At 47.1% G+C, this 21,943-nt stretch overlaps 2 protein-coding genes across 4 annotated transcripts; one reads left to right on the plus strand and one right to left on the minus strand.

The window, feature by feature from the left end:
- On the plus strand, window positions 1-4,811 carry LOC136514274 (uncharacterized). 3 transcript variants are annotated; one of them, XM_066508264.1, is made up of 4 exons: window positions 1-270; window positions 369-760; window positions 3,498-3,948; window positions 4,517-4,811. In XM_066508264.1, exons 1-3 carry the CDS (start codon window positions 112-114, stop codon window positions 3,931-3,933), a joined length of 987 nt encoding a protein of 328 aa, XP_066364361.1. In that variant the 5' UTR covers window positions 1-111; the 3' UTR covers window positions 3,934-3,948; window positions 4,517-4,811. The 3 variants fall into 3 exon arrangements, with proteins under 3 accessions (XP_066364361.1, XP_066364359.1, XP_066364358.1); XM_066508262.1 differs by lacking the exon at window positions 4,517-4,811 and adding an exon at window positions 4,172-4,505; XM_066508261.1 differs by lacking the exon at window positions 4,517-4,811 and having other exon boundaries at window positions 3,498-4,024.
- A 3,328-nt stretch (window positions 4,812-8,139) lies between these two features.
- Window positions 8,140-13,434, minus strand: LOC136514273 (jasmonate-induced oxygenase 1-like). Its single transcript, XM_066508260.1, has 3 exons — window positions 12,406-13,434; window positions 11,939-12,272; window positions 8,140-8,569 (listed from the first exon to the last, which is right to left on the minus strand). Exons 1-3 carry the CDS (start codon window positions 12,900-12,902, stop codon window positions 8,294-8,296), a joined length of 1,107 nt encoding a protein of 368 aa, XP_066364357.1. The 5' UTR covers window positions 12,903-13,434; the 3' UTR covers window positions 8,140-8,293.
- Between the last annotated feature and the right edge of the window lie 8,509 nt (window positions 13,435-21,943).

Genomic DNA, 21,943 nt, shown 5'->3' on the forward strand with positions numbered 1-21,943 from the left:
ACATTGAAGCAAACCAACCTGCCAACCACCTGTACCAACCAAGATCCAAAACCCTCGTCAGGAGCTCGGGAGCAGCAGAAACCCGCCCGCCGGCAACACCAGTCGCCGCCGATGGGGGTGGACTACTACAAGGTGCTGGGCGTCGGCCGCGGCGCCACCGACGACGAGCTCAAGAAGGCCTACCGCCGCCTCGCCATGAAGTATCACCCCGACAAGAACCCCTCGCCGCAGGCCGACACCCTCTTCAAGCAGGTCTCCGAGGCCTACGACGTCCGTACCCATATCCCTCCCCCTCATCCTCCATTACCGCCGGGAAACCCCATCTGCTTGACCTCCCTCTCGATTGGCCTTGGCTCCCCCACTCGCAGGTGCTCAGCGACCCGCAGAAGCGCGCCATCTACGACCAGTACGGCGAGGAAGGCCTCAAGGCCGGCGCGCCCCCGCCCTCCGCCTCCACGCACGGCCCCGGCGCCGGCGCCGGCCTCCACGGGTTCCGCTTCAACACGAGGAGCGCCGAGGAGATCTTCTCCGAGATATTCGGCGGCGGGTTCGCGGGGGCGGTCCCCCGTACCCCCGGCGGCGGCGTCCCCCCCGGGTTCCCGATGTTCCGCGGCGCCGCTGGGCCAGGGGAGGCGTCGAGCGCGCCGGTGCAGAGGAAGGCGCCGCCTATCGAGCGGCCGCTGGCTTGCACCTTGGAGGAGCTGTACAAAGGGGCCACTAAGAAGATGAAGATCTCCAGGGATGTCCTTGACGCCGCCGGGTGAGACCGCTGATTCCTTGCCCAATTTTTTTCCTGCAGAATACAGACTGACCACAGGTTATAGCATTCTGTTCTTTTGTAAAGAATCGTTTCGGCCTGGATGATTGAGCAAGTCCCTGGGTTGTTGTAGGATCAGTAGAGACTTTATGCTAGGTCGTGGCTTTTGTTATGCATCTTCTGACTTTGGTTCGCACATTGTGCTTGCACATTAGAATTTTTAGGGCAGGGAAACTGTGGAGCATGAGAGGAAAGGTTGACCGGAGAGAAAAACTTGAGAGGGATGGTAGACACAACGAAAGAGGACTAGAAGAGATAAGGCAAGAACGATACAAGTGTGGTTTAATCTGTCTTATGTCGTCTTTCTATTGTGACAGTAATAGTGTACGAGGCTGTCGAGGCATACACACACCGACACATGTGTGCGAGCACACAACACTCTACCATCACCACCCATGTACATGTGCACCTAAACCCAATACGAATTTATCAGAGGCATATAAGGTCTCACAGAGTGTGGGTACATGCTTTGCAATTGATTTCTGCGCCAAGTCAGGCTGGTGGGCTGAGTGCACACCCGCACTCCTTGTAGGCAAATGGCCATTGGTTTGCTTCTTGTTTGTCTGATTTATCTTATCGGCTCAAGTCTGCATCAGTCTTAATTCTCCAGCATTCTCTCTATTGGATAATGTTAATTGAATCTTTCTGTGTTTCAGTCCACGATGTTTCAGCTGTTGTTGCCCCTTGATATTTTCTCATTCTTTTGGGCGATACACAAGGTATTCTTACCTTGTCTACGCACTTTAACCATAACTCTATAATGTGCTTCCCATGGTGGCCAAGCTGACTCTGTTGTTAGCTTTTAATCTTAGCCATCATTCTTGATTTATTTGGAGTTGGCAATATCCTTAGGATATGATATTAGGGTGGTGTATATGTATTGCACGGTGCATACTGCATAATTTGTTTCGCATGGGGAAATCCAATTTATGTCCAGCTCGACATGTCATTATGTCAACTCTGTTCTTATTTCTTGCACTACAATTTGCTTGAGTTATGTTTTTTTTTGGGGGGTGGGGAGGTGGGGGGTTGGAACAAGGTGATTTGTTTGAGTATTTTTTAAACAAAGTGATTCCCTTGAGTTAATCATGTTTTTCTATCCTGTTTTTATTTTATCCTCATGAGTATGCATTTTTGGACATTGCTAACAGGATTTCATTTAGTGATGCTTTTCCTTGTTTTGTGCTGTTCTCAGTGCCTTGTCTATTTTTTTTAATACCAACGAAATAAATAAATAAATACTTTCATGTTGTGACCTAAACACTTCCAAAAGTCAGCTGCCTAGCCTGCTTGCTATTCCTGGAATGCCACATAAAGATTGCTGGTAGGATCTCTTGACAACTTCACATCCATGTTTTTGACCATCTAACTTGTGAGACTGTAACAATGGGAAGTTTTTATGTCTGTACCTAATGCTTACAACTTCTGTTACATATTCTACTCAAAATCAAATTTGAAGGGGTTCAAATTATAGATGCCATAAGACAAAATGTGTGGGGTAAGACATAGTAGCTTCATCAGTTAAGGGGCTAAGAGGCTGAGTTTCTATCCTAAACACACGCATTGTACTAGGATATTAGAGCGTTCAGAGGCATTCATAATTTGATAGCTGAGCTTGTACATTTCACAGATGATTTACTGATTTATTAAAGATTACTGGAGGTAGACAGCTGTGACTAATGTTTGAACTCAGGGTAGATCTATTATTGTGCAGTTTCTTGTGGATTTACTGTATTGTGTTTATTACTTCCAAGGTATTGAACACATGAATACTAATGGGAGCACTTTTTGAACTACGAATATGTGATATGTTACTCTTTTTGAATGAAGCAGCTAGTTCGTGATGGTAAATAAAATATTTCACATGGACATTGAGGGACCTGTGATTCTGATTAAACACAACTATGCAGAATATATTATTTCTTAAAGACTGGATATCTGTAATTGATTGAGGTGGAATATAATATCATCTTCTAAAGTTCTAATATTGAAACACATGTTGCTTTCAATGACTTTGGAGCAGCACAGCATGGTGTATAGTTTCATACTTCCATCATGTGCTTGCCTTTTAGCAATATAGTTATCATTATGGGGCAAAGCCACCTTTTGAAGTAGGTCCATACAAGAAAGGGATGGATTGTGATAAATTGCCTTCTAAACTAATTTTAATGATTGCAACGACGTGGTGCTTTGTCAAACATACAGCTCAAGACATTATGGTATAGATGCAGTTTCTTTGTTTGCCCCTATTGAGAAACATCATATGTTTGGCACATGCTTGTTTATGTGATTGATGAGTGTTTAGTTGTGAAACTGTGCTGGATGGATAAGACTAAGCAGGGACGAAGCTAGGAAAAAATTTAGGAGGGGCTAAACAACGGCAATTAGCAAGAAAAGAGGTTCAGATAATCTTAGCCCCTCCTACCTGTACATTTACAGCTGAAATTTCAGACGGCGGCTCTACGGGCTTCGCTTGCTCGCGAGTAGTAGGGGGGGCTGGAGCCCCCCTAGCCCCACCGCTGGCTCCGTGCCTGAGACTAAGCATTAAATTATCATATCAAGTTGCTAGGTTCGAGTAGGTTGAAACTTTAAATGATCAAAGCTTTTTAGTTGTCCAGAATAGGCAATCTCATTATTTTCCTATCTTGTTTTGAGAATACATTTCATATTTTTTGTGAAGGAAACCAACAAATCGTGAGGAGATCCTGACGATAGATATCAAGCCTGGATGGAAGAAGGGTACAAAGATCACCTTTCTTGATAAAGGCAATGAGGCTCGTAATGTTGCACCATCAGATCTAATTTTCATAATAGAAGAACGGGCACACCCCAGGTTCAAGAGGGATGGGAACGACCTTATCTACACTCATAAGATCTCTCTAGTAGAGGCACTGACAGGCTGCACAGTCCAAGTGACGACCCTGGATGGACGAACCCTGACTATCCCCGTGAAGTCAGTTGTGAGTCCTACTTATGAGGAAGTTGTGCAGGGTGAAGGCATGCCAATCACAAGGGAGCCGTCTAGAAAGGGGAACTTGAGGATCAAGTTTCTGATCAAGTTCCCCACTAGTCTAACAGGTGACCAAAAGGCAGCGATCCAACAGCTTCTGTCTTGAAGCTCTCTGTACAATGTGAGTCTATTAGGAGTACTCGTTTGTGGAGTAGTTGTAGTGACATTAGCTGAATGAACTCACTTTTTTCATGCTAGTATTGGTGTATTCTTTTCTAGCTATTGTACACCCATGCTAACCTGCTAGTGGAGTTGCTGCTGTTTGCGTCATCGTCATATTCAGTTGTGTAATTGTAGCAGCATCAGTCTCTTGCATTAACCAGCTCTTCCTTTTCTTCTTCTAGTTCATGTTGGGTGGTCATGGAGGCGATTCAGATTATCAGTTGCCGTGTCTTTGTTGGATGTCATGCTACTCTGGGCCAGCAGTGATCTCTGATGTCTCAGTTTCTTTGGGCATTTATTTTAGAACATCATAGGGTCTTTTCAACGATCATGGTCCATGCATGCATAGACACAAGTGGTTCGCAGGTTGATCCTTTTTTCTTCTTTTTTTTGCTAGACTGTATCAACTACAAATTTGTTGCATCCATAGCAGACGCTTCGGTTCACGCGTGTAATAAACCTGAGATGATGAAGCTGAGAACTTGCTCGGCTGCTCCGCTGGTAGTAACAATAATATGCTTTTTCAGAAAGAAAAGATGCCGGTCGTCGCATCGGCGATCGTTGTCAGGGCAGGATTGCAAGGGAAAAAGCAGGATGGTGATCTTCCTGGCCGAGGTTTATCCGAGCGGGAACGTGTCGTCGTCGCAGGTTCGCTCAGGCCTGAGGTCGATGTCGGATTCGTTGCCCGAATCCCCCGTGCTCCCTGAGCCTCTCCGCCGTCGCCGTCGCAGCGCTTTTGCCCTCGCCGGAATCTGCCGAGCGCGGCGGTGGGGAAAGAAAGGCCGGCCACCCTTTCGGCACCCAATTGCGGCGCCGTCGCACACCACATGTATATATTATATATATATATATTTTTATAATATAATAATGTGAATTGCGTTGCACTGGTGGGGTTTTCTCGACCGGTGTTCTGTTCTGCGGCGGTGCTATCTCCTATCTCAGTCTAGCTCCACTGTGCCAACAGTGACTCTGTACTTTGCTGTGGGCGTGTTTGGTTTCATGGACTAAATTTTAGTCCATATTACATCAGACGTTCGGATGCTATTTAGGAGAACTAAATATGAGTTAATTATAAAACTAATTACATAGATGGAGACTAATTTACGAGACGAATTTATTAAGCCTAATTAACCCGCCATTAGCATATATTTACTGTAGCACCACATTGTCAAATCATGGACTAATTAGGCTTAAAAAAATCGTCTCGCAAATTAGCCACAATCTGTGCAATTAGTTATTTTTTTCATCTATATTTAATACTTCAAGCATATGTCCAAACATCCGATAAGATAGGCACTAAAATTTTCGAACAAACCAGCGAATCATCTAGGACGGATAGACATAAACCAATGCAAAGGCTGTGGCCCATGTTGTTAAAAAAAGAGGAGCTACGCCAAGCCAACCGGCAAAGCAGGATGGTCCACCGTCAGCACTCCTTTTACAGGTCGGGAACGGGCAGCATGCTGCCGTCGGAGGGCCTGTATACGGCCCCCCAAATCATGCCGCGGCCCGTCGCTGGTGCGGATAAGGCGTGGGGCCCGCCCCGAGAGCGGATACAGGCGTGGGGCGGAACCTCTGTCTGTCCCGGTCTCCTGTAGCGAACGGAGATTTGGCGTATCCCATAGCGGCGCGCGGTGCAGCTCCTCCACCGCCATATTTGCAGGCGAGGTCCGTTCCCAGGTCCCGGGTGCCGATAGCCTCAGGGGCCGTTTGGAATGGAGGAAAACCAAAGGAAAAGTATTGAATCCAGAGGAAATGTTTAGAGAATTGCTGTTTGGAATGGCGGAACGAGTCTCTGTGTTCCAAAGGAAAGGAAAGCTCTTCTTCACAAAACGGAGGAAATAAAACATGCACCGTGAGCTCTGGTTTTCGTGTATGCCCGAGGGCCGAGGCAAAAACAGAGAAGAAGCAATTAGCGGGCTGAGATTGAACGAGGCCTAGGAGAGGAGAGCAAAAGAAAAATAGAAAAGAATTTCAGCTCCGAACATCCTGCATGCGAAGCTCCCTGCGGCCACCGAGTTCTCACTCGTCGATGAAGACGCCCGGCTATTAATTACATGTCTATTAATTACATTAAATTGTTACTAATTTTTCCTTTACTCCTTGCAAAAAAAACTTACACATATGTTTATTTGTTAATTAAAATTTGACGTTGTAATGACAAATATTGGAATAATAAAACAAGTATTCATCTCTTTTAATCACACCTCATGTTTTAGAAATCATGTGTTATAATTTCTATGTTCCAAACACCTCTATCTGTATGTTTCCTGTGTTTTTTCATTCCTCTGTTTTCCCACAACACCTACATGCCATTCCTGTGTTTTTTCTCCTTTCCTCTGTTTCACATTCCTTTGTACCAAACAGCCCTTATAGGCTCTAGCTTCGTGAAGCAAAGGAGTAAGCTCAAATTCTCCAATGACCCTCTAGAAATACAAAGCTTTACACTACTCGAACACAAACCACCAGACTTACGGCTGCCAAGCTTGCCAGCTGATATATTGTAAACTAGAATGGGGAAGAAGGTAATACTTGTACTGATCAGACTATCGTAAGAGATTTCCTGGGCAATGTTGGTGACGACGATGATTTTATTTTAATCTTCCTTGGGCAGGTGATGATAGAGATTCCTGGATATCTTGCCTTCATCAGTTTATCGTTCACGTACGTGGGCAAAAAACAGGTATGTCATCAGACAAAGACCCGTCGATCGACCATTAACTTGTCACTTGTGTTGTTTTCTTTCTGAAAATTACACATCTATGATCTTTCTTTTCTATCTAAAAAAAGATGATGAAAATAAAATTAAAATTAAGGCATGTGAAATACACGTGAAGATGCCATTTTTCGGTGTTGTCGTGTCAGACAAGAGAGGACGAGCCATCAGAAAATATTGCGCACGCACCACACTGTCAGCTGTATCTTTGCTTTCCCACTGTGGTTGTCAGCCCTCTCTTTCCTTTTCCATGGCCTGTGTTTTAGTATGTCAGAAAATGATTTTTTCGGAAAACACCATTCCATTTTCCCATACATATTTAGATGCCCTGTGTATGATTTTTTTGTTTTGTTTATGTGGCAAAGAAATAATTAGGAGAGAGAATGGAGCTGTAACACCATGGTGTGCTACATCTTTAGCAAAAGTGAACAGTTGATGTTAATTTTAGTAGTTTTTTCATAGACACAATATGTAAATTAATTAATTAATTATATATGGTGATAGCGTTGGATATAGTGACATGAGATGTATGTGTATTTTTTTAAGGACAGAGGAAAGTATAACACTATGATAACTCAAGGGTCATGATCATATGAGTCTCATGACTTAAGCATGACACGCCACCACTTCCAGTTTTTTTATGCTTGTATTTTTATACGGTTTGTAAAAAAGAGTTTGTTTGCACATGATTTTTGGACAAAGACGGCCGGCCTATCGTTTTTTGTTCACGTGCGAAAGCTAAAAGGGAATAATATTTTAGCGAGAATGATTGGTGGTTACATTTGGAATCCATGGTTTCTTGTTCTTATCGGCAAATACCGTCTGGCTGTGGATTGGAATCACGGTCGCCATTGTTTGATGAGAGCAACAAATAATGGAGTTCGTTGTCATTTTTTGTCAACCTTTCACCTTCACCTTGCTCGATCTTGTGGTTGGATGGCAGAGGAGAGGTGCAGCAGGGTTATTTTCATAGTACGGCTAGGCAGAGAGCCAACCGTTGCTCTGCCCTATATATTGCAGCCCAATTGGCACGTGTCGATCGCTTGTGTCATGAGTCATGACAAACCTAAATATTCCTTTTGCCTACAATTAAATTTATCACGGTTTACGGTTTTTAAAAATTGGTGTCTATCCTAATATTCATTGCTAGCCTTGTTGGAGGCGGCAGTGGTGGTCATGAAGACACCGTGAGAACCTATCGTTGATTCATGACACATGTTCATACTTGACTTCAGAAGTAGCTTAAATTCAGCTCTCTCTCTCAGGCGTCGAATGCTTGCACATGGATATGTGTCATGAATCTGTGGTAGGTCCTCACGGCACCCCGCGGTGTACGTTCCTATCCAATTCTTTTGCCTAGTGGTGACAGCGAAGAAAGAAAAAATATATACGAGGACAAGCAACAACTGGTAATACTTGACTTGACGAGGATGATGCATGTCGAAAATGATCGGCAGACCACTTATGAGTCCAACAAGCAGCACTCTAGCTAGAGAGCTCCTAGACCAATAAACTAATCTATGGTTTTATTTAGGCCGGCGTGCAGCAGGCGTACACGCATCCATGCGCGCATACACACACAATGCAATCATCTCGGCTGGCTAGTGGCGGCGGCGGCGGCGGTGGCCTTGAGGGAGTCGACCTGGCTCTTGCCGCGGGGCCCCTTGCGGCGGATGTACATGCGGTACTCGTCGAAGGTCATGGGGTTGTAGAGCGCGGGGCGGTCCGGGGTGACGAGCTCCGGCATGGGCGCCAGCGGGAGGTCGCTCTTGGGGTTGTAGAAGAGCGCCACCGACAGCCGCTCGTCGGCGGCGTTCACCATCACGCGGTGCTCCACGCTCCGGTACGTCGCGTTCGTCAGCACCTGCATACATGACATGCATAGTATATTAGTTAGTGAAAATACATAGGTACGTATATACTCCGTGGCTGATGCTGAACCCTAGCGAGCCAAACTTTGATTAGGCGGTCGACTGGATGCACCGCATGCATGGCATCTATCCAAACAATTAAACAGGCACAGGTGGACTAGTCGGGACGACGGCAACAGATGGATGATGATGATCTACTAGTGCCGGAACTAGGTCCCGGGGATACGGTTGCTGCCCAACCAAATCAAAACCTGTCGGCATCACATCACATGGCCCATTCATCAGTTTCATGTGTCTGTGTGCAATGCAAGCAAGGCACAGCCCAGCACAGGAGCTCACAGTGGAGTCGACAAGTGTGATGGATAGATGTAGGACCAGCTGGAGCTGGAGCAGAGCAATGCATGCCCCCAATTAAGTGTCTGTGTCAACTGTCATGAACTAACACCGCAGGACCATAACCATAAACAGATTTGGTACGGGCCAGCTGGCCAGCCCAGCTGATGCGGATCCACGCATGCATGCCACTGTGCTCTGTGGAATTGAAAACACGTGCATGTTATTTGTTTGCATTCCCATATTCCCGCCTTCCCCGGGGAGCAGAGCAAAGCAATGCAAGGACCAGTACAACTGTAGGATCCGGATGTTGATGGCCGCGCCGGTGGTCACCGCCGGCCGCCCGCGGCCCGGGCTCGCTCTCGCTCTCTCTTGGTAGTAGCTCAGGCTGGCGGTGGCCGGTGGCCGCGGGCGCGCGGACGGCCGGACCAGCAAGCACGGGCGCACGGCGTCAGGACAGGTAGGACCAGCCACCGACCTGCAGTGCTGCCCCCAGTGGATGGCTATATGCAGCACGTGCTTGCATGCATGCATGGTCCGGGTGGCAGTACGTAAGTGACGAGCTAGCCACCCACATGCTATCGCTACTGCCACCGCACGTCGCGGGTAGGAGGATTGAGTTTTTTTTTGTACAATTTACTTTAAAAAAAAGAATAAGCAAAAGGCTACTCCGATGATGCTCTCGCCTGCGGTGGCGGTAGCCATAGCAAACACGCACGTTTCATTCCGACCGAGATTCGGCTTGCTTGGCCGGTGCGGTGAGCCCCTGTCCCTCTTCACTCCGCTGTGCTGTGTGCTCTGCTCTGCTCTGCTCCCCATCCAACGGATACATATGGTCCAGCGAGCCAGCAAAGCCCACGGCCCACGGGCACCTGTCACGACCTGGCCACACTACTCCGGCCGGCCGGCCAGGCAGAGGCAGACAGCAGCCTTGTTTGCTTCATCGTAAACTATTATAGATTATTTATTTGCTGACTGATTTATATGAGAAAAAATAATATACTGGTCGTCCTCTCGTCTCCTCGCCTCGCTACGGTGGTGACGGTGAGATGCGATTGAGATCCCATTGATGGCGGCCCTGGTAGCAGGCCGCTGACGTGGGCGGATGCCCGTTTTGGAAAGTCGTCTGGGTGAGGCTGAACCGGTGAGTGAAGGCCGAGTGCGAGGGCCCCACGACTGGTAGGTACCAGTACTGCACACTATCATCAATCACCTCGTGATGCGTGCGGTCTGAAACCCTCGCTCGCAAAGGGCTATGTGCGGATACCGGTAAAGCCGATTTGCACGACTAATTTGTTAGAAGAGAAAAATACAATACTAACTACTCTAATCTACAGTAGTAGCAAGCACAAATGCAGAATGACGTGAATGCTGCTTGTGCCCTCCAAAAAGGTAATATATGACTACTTGGCCGTGCGTACTGTATACGTACAGCTGCTGATGCGGGACCATCAGATCAGATCAAGATCAGCAGCCCCAGGTCCCCACACCGAGCACATGACCCCGTTCACTTCCCTGAGCCGAACTGGACAGTATTTTTCTCTCGTAACATACTTTTCAGCTTGTCTTGTTGTGTGTGGACGTGTCATCGTTTGAATGCATGGTCAGTGTGCACGATGCACATATATAAATATAAATAAATATATATATATATATGTGTGTGGTTGGCATGCACCTCCATACACACATGCATGCCGATATTGGTGCACACCTAGTCTGATTGTTTGCACTGTACTAATAACAAAAAGAGTATTAACATTCGTTATACACAAATATATATGCTATGGCGATGGATCTCATAACGAATCTGATGACACTTATTATCTAGTATTATAAATAGTGATATCATTTTTATAAACTTAGCTAAGCAATTTAAAAGAGTTTAGCTTGACGCTATGTTAAAATTGTATTATTTATCGGACCGAGAGAGTACAAATTTATGTATCTAATTCTACTCCAACTAGTAATTTACACAAAGTCGGTGCCCTTTCTCTTTTTGAAAACGTGCTCTATACAAGTAACCCATGCGGCTAAGAAAGGATCTAATAAGTCTAGTCAAGTTGGTCGGTGCAAAGAATCAACTACAGTACTTTATATACAGCTCCGCCAACAACCGAGCTCAATCCAGGACGTCTCTGTACCATACTTTAGCCACTCGCGTTCAAGTCCTCGTCTTCTAGGTTCCCAGCGAATAGCTCAACACGACTAGCATGTGTCCAAACTAACTACCATCATTATCCCAGCATTATCCAGGTAAACTGGCACCACATACTACTTATCACATAGGAGAGATCACTTGGCAACGACATGTGATCACTTGGCAACCGTGTGGTGAAAATGAATGAATGGCTTGGGAGGCTGCCACGGTTACTAGCTAGCTGCAGTAACCGTGTGGATGGATCACTTGGCAACGACATGTCTATATATAGGTCTAGTGACGCTTGCATTGGCTAGTCTTTTTCTGCCTGGTCACGGGTAACCACGAGGGTATATAAACTATATAGTACTAGAAAAAGAAAGGGTTAAAATTAAAAAAGATGTGAAGAAGCACGAGGACGGCAAGAGGATATTACTGGTCGGTAACCACCCTAGCTAAGCTAGCTAGCTACCTTCGCCGGCCGTTGTCGTGAGGCAGCGTCCAATCGCGACGTACGTGGACGTGCGACGGCCGTCCGTCCGTGCTTTTTGGTCCGTCAGATGGGCCATGGACGGACGGATATGTCGTTTGCCTCAGAGACAGTACGGTTCACCCATGTAGCTGCTATAGGAAGAAAAAAAAATTGGAGCACATGCACCGTCACGTCTGCGTCGCCACCTTGCTCATGCTCTACCTCTCCTCTCTGCGACGAATTTAATTTTGTGGCCCGGCCGGCCGCTGTCAATTACACTGCCGTGCACCGTGCACCGTACCCGGCCGGCCGGCCGGCAGGATCAGCACGTACACTCGTACAGGCCACACATGCACACAGCAGCATCATATATGGACCAGACACGTGCGTGCGTGCACACTGGAACCGACACGTACGTACCTGGATTTGGTCGCCGACGTTGACGATGAAGGCGTCGGGCACGGGGTCGACGGTGACCCATGCGCCACGGCGGCGGACCTGGAGGCCACGGACGCGGTCGTCGGCGAGGAGCACGGTCATGCCGCCGGGGTCGGAGTGGGAGGACAGCCCCAGCGTGAGCTCCGGCTGCGGGCACCGCGGGTAGTAGTTCACCCTCACGCACACCCCGGCGTCGTCCGCGCCGCCGAACGCCTCCTGCAGCCGCGTCTCACCGACGCCCAGGCCCACCGACATCGCCGTCATCAGACGCCCGCACAGCGCCGCCACCTCCCGGCTGTACTCCTCCGTCGTCTCCCTGCAGATGGAAGCAAGGACCATGCATGTGTCACTGTGTCACACGTTTCTTAATTCCCATTCCTCCACACATATTATATTATATTTATATATATACAAATATGACGATGACGATATAGTGGTAATTAATGTACCTGAGGTCAGGGGGCAGGTGCGGCCACTTGTGCGGGTCGAAGAGGTGGGGCGGGCGGACGTGGAGGAAGTAGTAGTCGCCCCAGTCGAGGACGGCGCCCTTCTCCACGCCCAGCCGGCTGCCATACCCCTCGTACGTGGCCGGCGAGTTGGCGTACCGCTGCTTCACCTCCATCGGCTGCCGGAAGAAGCCGCGCCACACGCCGCGCGCGCGGCGGAGGAGCTCGGCGGGCACGCCGTGGTTCACCGCCTGGAAGAAGCCCCAGTCGCGGCACGCCTCCGACACCGCGCGCGCCGTCGCCGGGTCGCTCGGCGACGACAGGTCCACCACGGGGATGCCGCCCTCCACTGTTAACGCCGCCGCAGCAGCTTCCGGGTCCACCGCCGGGCGCTCCGACTCCGGCTTCACGTACCGGTCCGGGATTGTGGCCGTGCCGCTCTCCGACAGCGACTGCACCCGCACCACCGGCTCCGGCCATCCCGCGCCCGCGCCTTCCATCGTCCTGCCCCGCCGCCGCCACCTAGCTACGTACAACGACGACCTCTTCTCGATCGCTCACTCTTCCACTCTTTGTTCTTGTTGGGATATGATGCTTAGCTCTGCCTCGTTCTTGCTTGGAGTGCGTGTTGCACTTCTTATATAGCAAACACGACGGCGGCGGCCGTCTAACAAGAGATCAGTGGACTGCAAGAGATGAAAGGAAGAAGGTGCACGGCGGTGACGACGGACGATCTATCCACACAGCTATCTATATAGCGGCGGCGAGATTGATCGGCGGCCTGTAGCAACGACGACGAAACAATGGTTTGGACGACGGAATAATATATCAACAACAGGCTAAGGGATCAAGATCAACAAAGGAATGAGATGCTAGCATCACGGAGGCAGAGATATATAAAGATAGAAACGAGATATATAAGAATCGAAGATGAGAGCGATGAGAAAAAAGAAGATGGAAAGAGGAGGACAGGATCGCAGGACAGCAGGTTGCGGCTTGCTTTCCTTGCTTGCAGAAGGCCTTGCTGCTGCTGTGTGTGTCATGTGCTATATATATTTTGGCCGGCAGTAGTTAAGCCGATGCATCATATCTCAATTAGGCGGCTGCTAATCGGACAGTGTAGCTAGTACCTAGTTTTTCTCTTAGGCTCCCATGGCTGATTGCTGATGCAGCAGGCGAAAGCAACGCGCGCAATAGCAAACGTGACTGAATTTCTGTTGCGCATGTGACGGCACTACGCAGCAGCAGACCCACACAGTGACGTACCGTACTAAAATAAGCGATTCTCTAGGTTTTTGAGTAGTTAAACTTTTTTTAAATTTGACTAGACGTATACAAGAAAGTACTTATATCAAATTAATATGTGTTATAAAAATCCTTAAACTGACAGTAAAATATATTTTCAAAAGTTAGTTTATTTAGAGATATAAATATATTGATAATATTTTATCGCTATTTGATCAAACTTAAAAAAGGTTTAACTACTTAGGAACCAAGATGTATATTTTTTTAGGACAGAAAGAGTACGTAGAGAGACGCGTTGCATACACACAACTATTATGTACTCTAGCAGGCATGGCCCACCGTAGTGTACAAATGTACTTCCTCGGTCCTAGGAAGAAGCCAATTTTAGAATAGCATGCACCGAGTCAAATCATTTAGAGTTTAATCAAGTTTAGAAAAAATATCGATACTTATGGTACCAAAATAGATATCATTAGATTTACCATGAGATGTATTTTTACTGTGTACCTATTTTTCATGTTACAAATATTTTTTTTGTATAATCGTGATCTACCTTTAGAAAATTTGACTAAAAAAGTAGAGTTGGAATTGCAAAATTTTCCAAACGGTGGACTTAGCATTGTAGGTACTATCTCAATCCAAAAAAAAACAATTTATGTTTATTCTCGGTTAAAGTGCCTAAAGTTTGACTAAATACATAGATAAAATATTAACATTTATGACATCAAATAATTATATTATGAAAATATGTTTCATGACGAATCTAATGATACCTATTTAGTACAATAGATATTAGCAAAATTATATTAATATGATCAAACTTGACATATTTAACAACACTATTCTAAAATTGTATCTTTTTAGTATGGAGGGAGTACACATCATGGCATCATGCACACAAAGACGTCTACCATTTCCGCCCCCTTGCTAGTCAGTCTAGTACTAGTTAGTAGTATAACAATTGAAATGTTTGTACCGGTCCTAATGACTTTTATTCGTAGCGATGGCCGACTGGCCGGCCCAGCCGGCCCATCTGAATCAAGCCCCATGCATTCGGCCCATAAAACTTTCTGCTACCACACGCGCATCCAGTGAGACTGATGTGCAGGTGCGCCATTTTCCACGAGGCAGATATATATCTTATCCGGCATGTCAATGTGCAGGTGCACCATTTTTCCACTAAAAAAAGATATATATCTTATCCAGCATGTCAATGTATATATGTATTAGTAGAACTGAGTTTTGGGTTGAAACTTGTTTATTTTTGAGCTGTGATAGCTACCATGCACTGTACTAAGATATCTGATCCGATCGTCGTCGTGCGCACCATGGACGAAGGCAGAACTTCTTTCCATTATCTAAAACAAGGTAAACCGAATGACCACGCATCTCTATATTTTGACGAGCAACGAGTACCCACCAGGCAATAATACTGGCGGAGCTTTTGGTGCTGTAGTCTTGACCTAGGAGTACACTCACTAGTTCCAATTCCAATTCCAATTCCAACAACAAACGACAGAAATCTAGCACGTGTGCTAAGCAGTAGTAGGAAGAATGGAAGATACTTGATCATACATAGCCCGGTGTTAATTTCATTAGTCCAGTCGATCCACTCACCTGATATGATGAACCCACACGAGACGACGACTACGGATAGACGGTCATAGCACGCATGCAGCATGCATTGCGCCGGCTGGGGCTGCCGCGCGTGCACGAGTACGATGCACGCCTCTCCAAAACTGCTAGCGGGAGTGGGAGGATATGATCCATCAGGCGCGTGGTGGACGACCAATGGATGAACCTATCTACTGTATGTATATATCTTGTATAGACTTTCTACACCTCGCGTGCGCAAGTGTAGAAAGCTCCGCCCGCATTCCTCTTTCTCTCGCCCGAACGCATCCTTCTTTCTTGCACGCGCCTTCTTTTCTTCCTCCCGTGCTCCCCCGGCGCTGCCTCCTCACCCCGCCCGGCTCCGGCGACGGCCGCGTCGCCTCTGCCGCTGCCCTTGACCACGGCCAAAACTAACTTGAGCTTCTCCAAATCCGACGAGGGTGCCCCCGCCTCCACCACCTCCTGGTCTCCGGCATCGCGCCGCCGCCTCCGCCACCAGCTCACCTCCACTCACCGCCGCCACGCTAATCACAAGCTTCTCCCCTTCTTCTCCGATGGACGCCCCACTGCTGGCACTGCCCAACCATGCGGCCTCTCCCACCTTTAGGCAGACGGCACCCCCACCGTCCCGCCCTCCATCGTCGTCTCGACCACCACCACCGCCGGTCTAGCATATATCCTCCCCAAAAACTTCCTTCTAAGCCCGGAGAACATGGAAATCCCCAAAACCCTAAACCATAACGTCATGGCCTTCTTCTTCTCCGGCGGCGGGGGCGACAGTAGGTGAGTTCGTCCCGACACCCGGCATCGCACCACTCAAACCCCAAACCTGGAGAACATCGGACGGCCTAGACCATATGCGTGCCGCACGACGCGAGCGTGCGCGCTCGTGAACAAGCATTTGGGATCTTTTATAGAGCCAATCCCCACTATTCTATTTTATTCCACGTTCAAACCCTAAATTGTATTTGGACCAATGCACAATTAACAACACAAACTATCCAACTTTACGAAACTCATCATAGAAACGTCTCCATCTCCGATCTCTGGCCGTGTGGCATGTACCTGATCTAATATATATAATTCAATCGATCAAATCAAGAGATCAAAATATAACAGAGAGCCCAACGATCGATCCGTAGCAGCCAGGGAGGAGAGATGCAGCGACTCATTTTGAAATTCCCGTGATAACGTACGGGGTATCTTCTATTGAAACCAATCATGCATTCCAACGAAGCCCACCCCATGTAGTGGTCTCAGTTCTGTCGTTTGCATTGGCATTTGCCAGCACGTGCGTGCGCATATGTCAAGTCAAAGTTGGCATCCAGTACATTCTTAATCTCCTCGATCCATCCATCATTGCAGTGTAGTGGTTGTTCATTGGTTATTAATTTATTTGATTTAATTTGTGCATGTCATCATCTCACCCTAAACTAAACTCACTTGTGTGGGTACGTAGTCCATGTCCGTTCTCAGCTCGTACTGTGCACTGTATGTGCAGATGTGCGGCAGTGCCTAACGGTCGGCGTCAATGGCACGACTTTTTTCTAATTATAGACCGCTTTGACTTTTTTATATATCAAATTTGTTATGTATGTAGACATAACGTATATCTAGAATTTTAGATACATAGTAAATTTGGTGTATAAAAAATCAAAGCCACTTATAATTTAGAATAAAGTGGTATAATATAGGGGGAGAAGAAAGTAAGAGCATTTGGATTCATCGACCATGACACCTAGCTAGCTACTAGGCACGGCATGTACATGTATGTAGACCTTATTGCCACTAGCTATAGCTAGCAAGTCATGGACCGTAATCATCAATTCGTCACCGTGTCATGCATCATGGTTACGTGTGTTTACAGGGCTCATCTATTATGGTAATCCGCATGCGCGCGCCAGCTATATATAGCTAGCGACATACTTCAGCAGGCAGCGGTCGTCAGTTAGTCAACGAATGATGCATGATTATATTAGATCGATCGGCAACGGCAAAATAGCTAGCTAGGCACAAATGGAAGCAGTGATGCACGTGTTGCCCTTCCGTCGCCCCTGTCGTTGTAGTAGGAATAATCTTTACACACGCCAATGTCATGCATGCTACTCGGCATTGCCCAATGGCGAAGGCCGCAGGCGAAACCAACCAAACCGGAGAATTCTGGTTGTGGGGAGGGTGAAGGAACACTAAAAGAAATTTAGTCCTCAAGGGTGCAGAAGTTCGTAAGTCCGTCCGGCTCTTTCTATCCTTTTGCCGCGTCCCTTCTCGTCTTATGTTAACTGTTCTGACTTCCCATGTATTTTCTGTTTGATATTATGAATGAAAATGGGGAAATGCCTCGGTTCAGAAAAACCAGAAATCTAGTCCTCTACGACAATCGAGTTACGTCGCAGACTATTGCTTAAATTTAGTAGGAATAATGAGAAAAAAAAACTACAATTCTTTTATGTGATGGACACATGGGCATGGACACGTGTCGCGAATCCATGAGGGATGCCCATGGTTACTCCGTGTGAGGATCGTACCCACTGATTTTTTTTCTCTAAAATTTCCACAAACTATTTACTATGGTAATGTAACGCCCTAAAAATTTGACTTAGTTTAAAAATCACTAAAAATTTGAACTTGTTAAAACTTTGCATAGAAACTCACACATACAACTAGGTAACCTAGAAAATAATATAAATAAATCAACATAGGAATAGAATATTAGGTAACCTTGGTTGGTTGAGTGTTTGTTTGCTTGTTGAACTTATAGTGGCATCACTAAATTCAAACTGCATTTGAATTTGCATTCAAACCATTTCAAAATAGCTAAATAGAGGAAGAAGGAAAATAGAAAAGGAAAGGAAATAGAAAAGGGGCAACGGGCCTCCTCTCCCTTCCCCTCTCCATTGGGCCCGCAGCGCAGCCCACTTCCCCCTCCATTCTTCCCCTTCCCGCATGGGCCGGCCGCGGCCCAGTACCGCAGTGCCAGCAGCCCGCGGCCCTTCTCCCTCCCTCTCTCTCTCCGACAGGTGGGATCCGACTGTCAACTCCTTCGTCTCCCCCACGCTGACCACGCCTGCGTCGCCGTACTAGCCCCACCGTGGACCAGCTCGGCGCCAGGGACGACGGGCACATAGTTGCCGAGTTGACACCCTGAGTTGTCACATGTCCCCTCTCCCTCCCTCCCTTCTCTCTCAACGCCCACAGTGCATCAATGCCGGCATGGCAGCCGGCAAGGGAAGACCTCATCGACGTGACCAAGCACGACGATGACCTTGCCGGAGTACGAATGGATGCAGAGGCGTCCAGCTCACTGCCACCGAGCTCGAGCACATGCGTGAGGTGGAAAATATCCACCGACGGGCAGGGAAATATCCCGCCGTCACCGCCGACCTTGCCCGCCTATAAAAGGGGCTGGCTGTTGAGCCTCCGTCTCACCCACCACCGCTCCGAGCTCCGCAGTGAGGCGGAACACACCATGTCCCCCTCCATTTCCTCTTTCCCCTTCCAGTAGAGCATTAGGTTGGATGTCCCCAATCCAGTCTCTAGCAATACCATTGGAGCTTCCTCCCTCTTCTTCCCCACTCGTTGCGTCCCCGGCCAATTGGAGCAGCAGGTGAGTTTTCCCATAGCCTCCTCTATCTAATGGCATAGCTATTTCCTTCTCTCCCCCTCTGTGTTGCTCGGCCCATGTGCACCGTGCACCACCGAGCCGCCATGGCCGCCGGTTCGCCGTCGACAAGGCTCGGCTAGTCCTCACATCACCCCCATAGCGTTTCGCACTTTCCCGCGCACCCACACGTGTAGTTGGTTAGGTAGTTTAGGCTAGTTAGGAGCACCTTCACCTCTCGTCATCGCCGCACTGGCTCCAGCGAGCCACCACCACCGTCTCGGACGCCCGCAGCCGCCGTGGAACCCACCACCGGCCACGGCGAGCCACCCCAAGTGTCGTCCACCTACCACACATCCTTCCCGAGGCACGACGCCGCCGGCGAAGCTTTTCCCGGCAAGCCCGTGGCCACCTCCTTGTTCCGGCCGACACCGACGGCCATCGTCTCATTGTCGTTCCCCTCTTCCCTTCCTTCTCTCACTTATGGGTGGGACCGGGGCGTAACGGTGTCCCTGTTACCGCCATCCCCGTCCGTTACCTTCCCCTCCTCCTCATCTCTCTGTCACGTGGGCCATGGTCCTGACACCGTCCTGAGCTGACATGGCCATGGGACCCACCTGTAACACACACACGCACACCACACACAACGTGGGGTACACTAAGGAAAATGCTGGGTACACCCGGTTAGTGCGCACAAAATGTGAAAAACCTATTTTCCCGACTTAGAAAATTCATAGAAAATTTGAAAATAAACTAGATGCATTAAAGAAATTAACCATGTTATTTGCACCCATTTTCATGCACTAGAAAATGCATATAAAATTCTACCTAGTTAATTAGCTATAGAATTTACTTCTAAAATTCATAACCTTTAAATCATAACTCTGTTTTGCATGAAACCACATCTAAAATTCATCTAAAATCAAATCCTACCATATGCACCTAGTGCCACCATATAGTTCTATGTTTGCTTTTGCCTTTTTATTTTGCGAGTAGTGGTAGTCTTATTCGATCGATACGTCCGACAAACGACAGTGATCGTCAAGAGGACAAAGACCCAAATTTTGTAGACATGCCGGAAAGTGTCAACGACGAAGGCAAGTCCTAGCTCCCCTCCCTAACATCTTGTTTAAAACCACCAAAATGCTAAAACATGACTATGAGATTATTACCTTGGAAAATGAGCTCGGTTAGTATGAAATAATTAAGATAAATGGTCATCTTGTTGTTTTATAAGCTCCACACCATGACTAGATTTAGGGATAATAATAGAACTTAAAACTTGTTAAACCTGAACTAAACCCTGACATGGGGTGAGTAGTGGTAAACTATGGAGGTAGCTTACCATGACAGGGATGCCTGGAGAGGATTCCTGTGGGAGATACTCGCCTCGGTCACATAAGGACCAGTTCGTAGTCCCTCTCGCCTAGTGAGTTATTTTTGTACAACCACATATCTATATGGGTAGACTTGACCTCATACCCCGTTAGATAGAAGTATAGTTTCTACTAGGAGGCCGGTGTAGGCAGCGAAATATCAGAAGCCGATACGAGGGATGGATTTCTTCTGTATCCAGTTGGCGTGGATGCTATGTGATCTTACATGTTAAGCTTTGGGTTTTTAGGCCACGTTCGAGCCACTGCTTTCTTGGCCATGTTCGAGCCATGTTTTCTTTTGTGATGATTTGGTATCATCACGTTTGGAGGGATTTGGTATCTTCCCGATTTTGTGTCTCCAATCCCTGAGAAGCCATAGTAGAGTTATATGGACATCTAAGGTCGCGTACATTCGGGTACGAGGTCTCGTTAGATCTATTTCATCCACCGATCATGGATGAGGTTGCACCTATCGTGTGGGAAAATTTGTATACCTCTGCAGAGTTTATTAAATCTATTCGAATAGCCACGTCCTTGGAATGGGCAAATGCTAGGATGAGATACTATTATTAGTTTTACTTTTATGTGTAATGAAACTGGTAATGAAATGATGCTAGCCCGGGCACTAGTGGGAATGGTAATACTCCACTAGGACCCAACCTTTGATCACAATCACCACCACATCTCTATTTCCACCCTGTGGTTGGGACTTGCTGAGTACATATGTACTCACCGGTTGTTGACTAACAGACCTCGACACAGAAGAAGACTATGACTTCGAAGATGAAACGTACCACAAGGATTAGGTTTCCCGTAAGGAGATACAATCGTAGGAATATGACATCGAGGCTAGGGTTTTGTCCGCGCTCAAGTTGCCTGTGGAATAGGATGTCGTTTCGTTGTGTTATAATCCCGCTTTAGAGACCACCAATAATGCCGTTTCACGACCGTAGTCTTCCACTAGCTATGTAGCCTATGACTATGCCCCTTGGGCCACTATTGTAGACCTTAATTTAGAATATTAATAAAGCTTGGAACCTTTTATTATATATCTATGTACCATCCCTGTGATTAGTGCGTATTTGCGTGTGATCCTAGCATAAATACGGATGCACTGAGGACTCTCAAATTGAGGGGCTAATAGAGTGGTATCAGAGCTAAACTTGACCGTAGGACAAAGCCCTAGGATTGGAACACGTTAGATAGTTTGATAGCGATAGGAATAACCACAAACCTAGTAGTAGTAATGCAGCACCTGGTTTTAAGGACAAAACCAGATACACACCATATGTGAGCCTATGAAGTCAAATCTCACATATAGCTACAAGTAAAGCTAATATCAATACACAATGCTCAATATATAACGTACTTAGTATAGAGAATATAACCTTAGATAGTAAACGGCGGAAATACAACTTCGATCTTCGGGTGAAGACTCCAATTCCACAGGGACAACTGACTGGTTGATCACAAGCCTAATTTCTCTAAACTCTAGCAATCTGGTACCCATCCAGGATTTTTATCCAAATAATTGAAAAATAAAGCAAGCATAAGTACATGTCATACTCAACAAATATAACATGGGGTTCATGAGGCTCAAAAGGCTGACACAGGTTTAACTACGATTAACTTTTAATGAGTCATCTTTTAGCAATTGGGTGGCAACAAGTTTATTCACAAGCCCATAAACACATGATCAGATAAACAT

The sequence above is a fragment of the Miscanthus floridulus genome, chromosome 16 (genome assembly GCF_019320115.1).
Source record: "Miscanthus floridulus cultivar M001 chromosome 16, ASM1932011v1, whole genome shotgun sequence".
Classification (NCBI taxonomy): Eukaryota; Viridiplantae; Streptophyta; class Magnoliopsida; order Poales; family Poaceae; genus Miscanthus; species Miscanthus floridulus.

What these genes read in the sequence shown, in the direction of transcription:
- LOC136514274 (XM_066508264.1), top strand. Translation starts at nt 112, where the DNA reads ATGGGGGTGGACTACTACAAGGTGCTGGGCGTCGGCCGCGGCGCCACC. An exon ending in AGGTCTCCGAGGCCTACGAC is followed by an intron (nt 271 to 368) that starts GTCCGTACCCAT and finishes CCCCACTCGCAG; the next exon opens with GTGCTCAGCGACCCGCAGAA. An exon ending in GATGTCCTTGACGCCGCCGG is followed by an intron (nt 761 to 3,497) that starts GTGAGACCGCTG and finishes TTTTTTGTGAAG; the next exon opens with GAAACCAACAAATCGTGAGG.
- LOC136514273 (XM_066508260.1), bottom strand. Translation starts at nt 12,902, where the DNA reads ATGGAAGGCGCGGGCGCGGGATGGCCGGAGCCGGTGGTGCGGGTGCAG. An exon ending in CACCTGCCCCCTGACCTCAG is followed by an intron (nt 12,273 to 12,405) that starts GTACATTAATTA and finishes TTCCATCTGCAG; the next exon opens with GGAGACGACGGAGGAGTACA. An exon ending in ACGTCGGCGACCAAATCCAG is followed by an intron (nt 8,570 to 11,938) that starts GTACGTACGTGT and finishes TCATGTATGCAG; the next exon opens with GTGCTGACGAACGCGACGTA.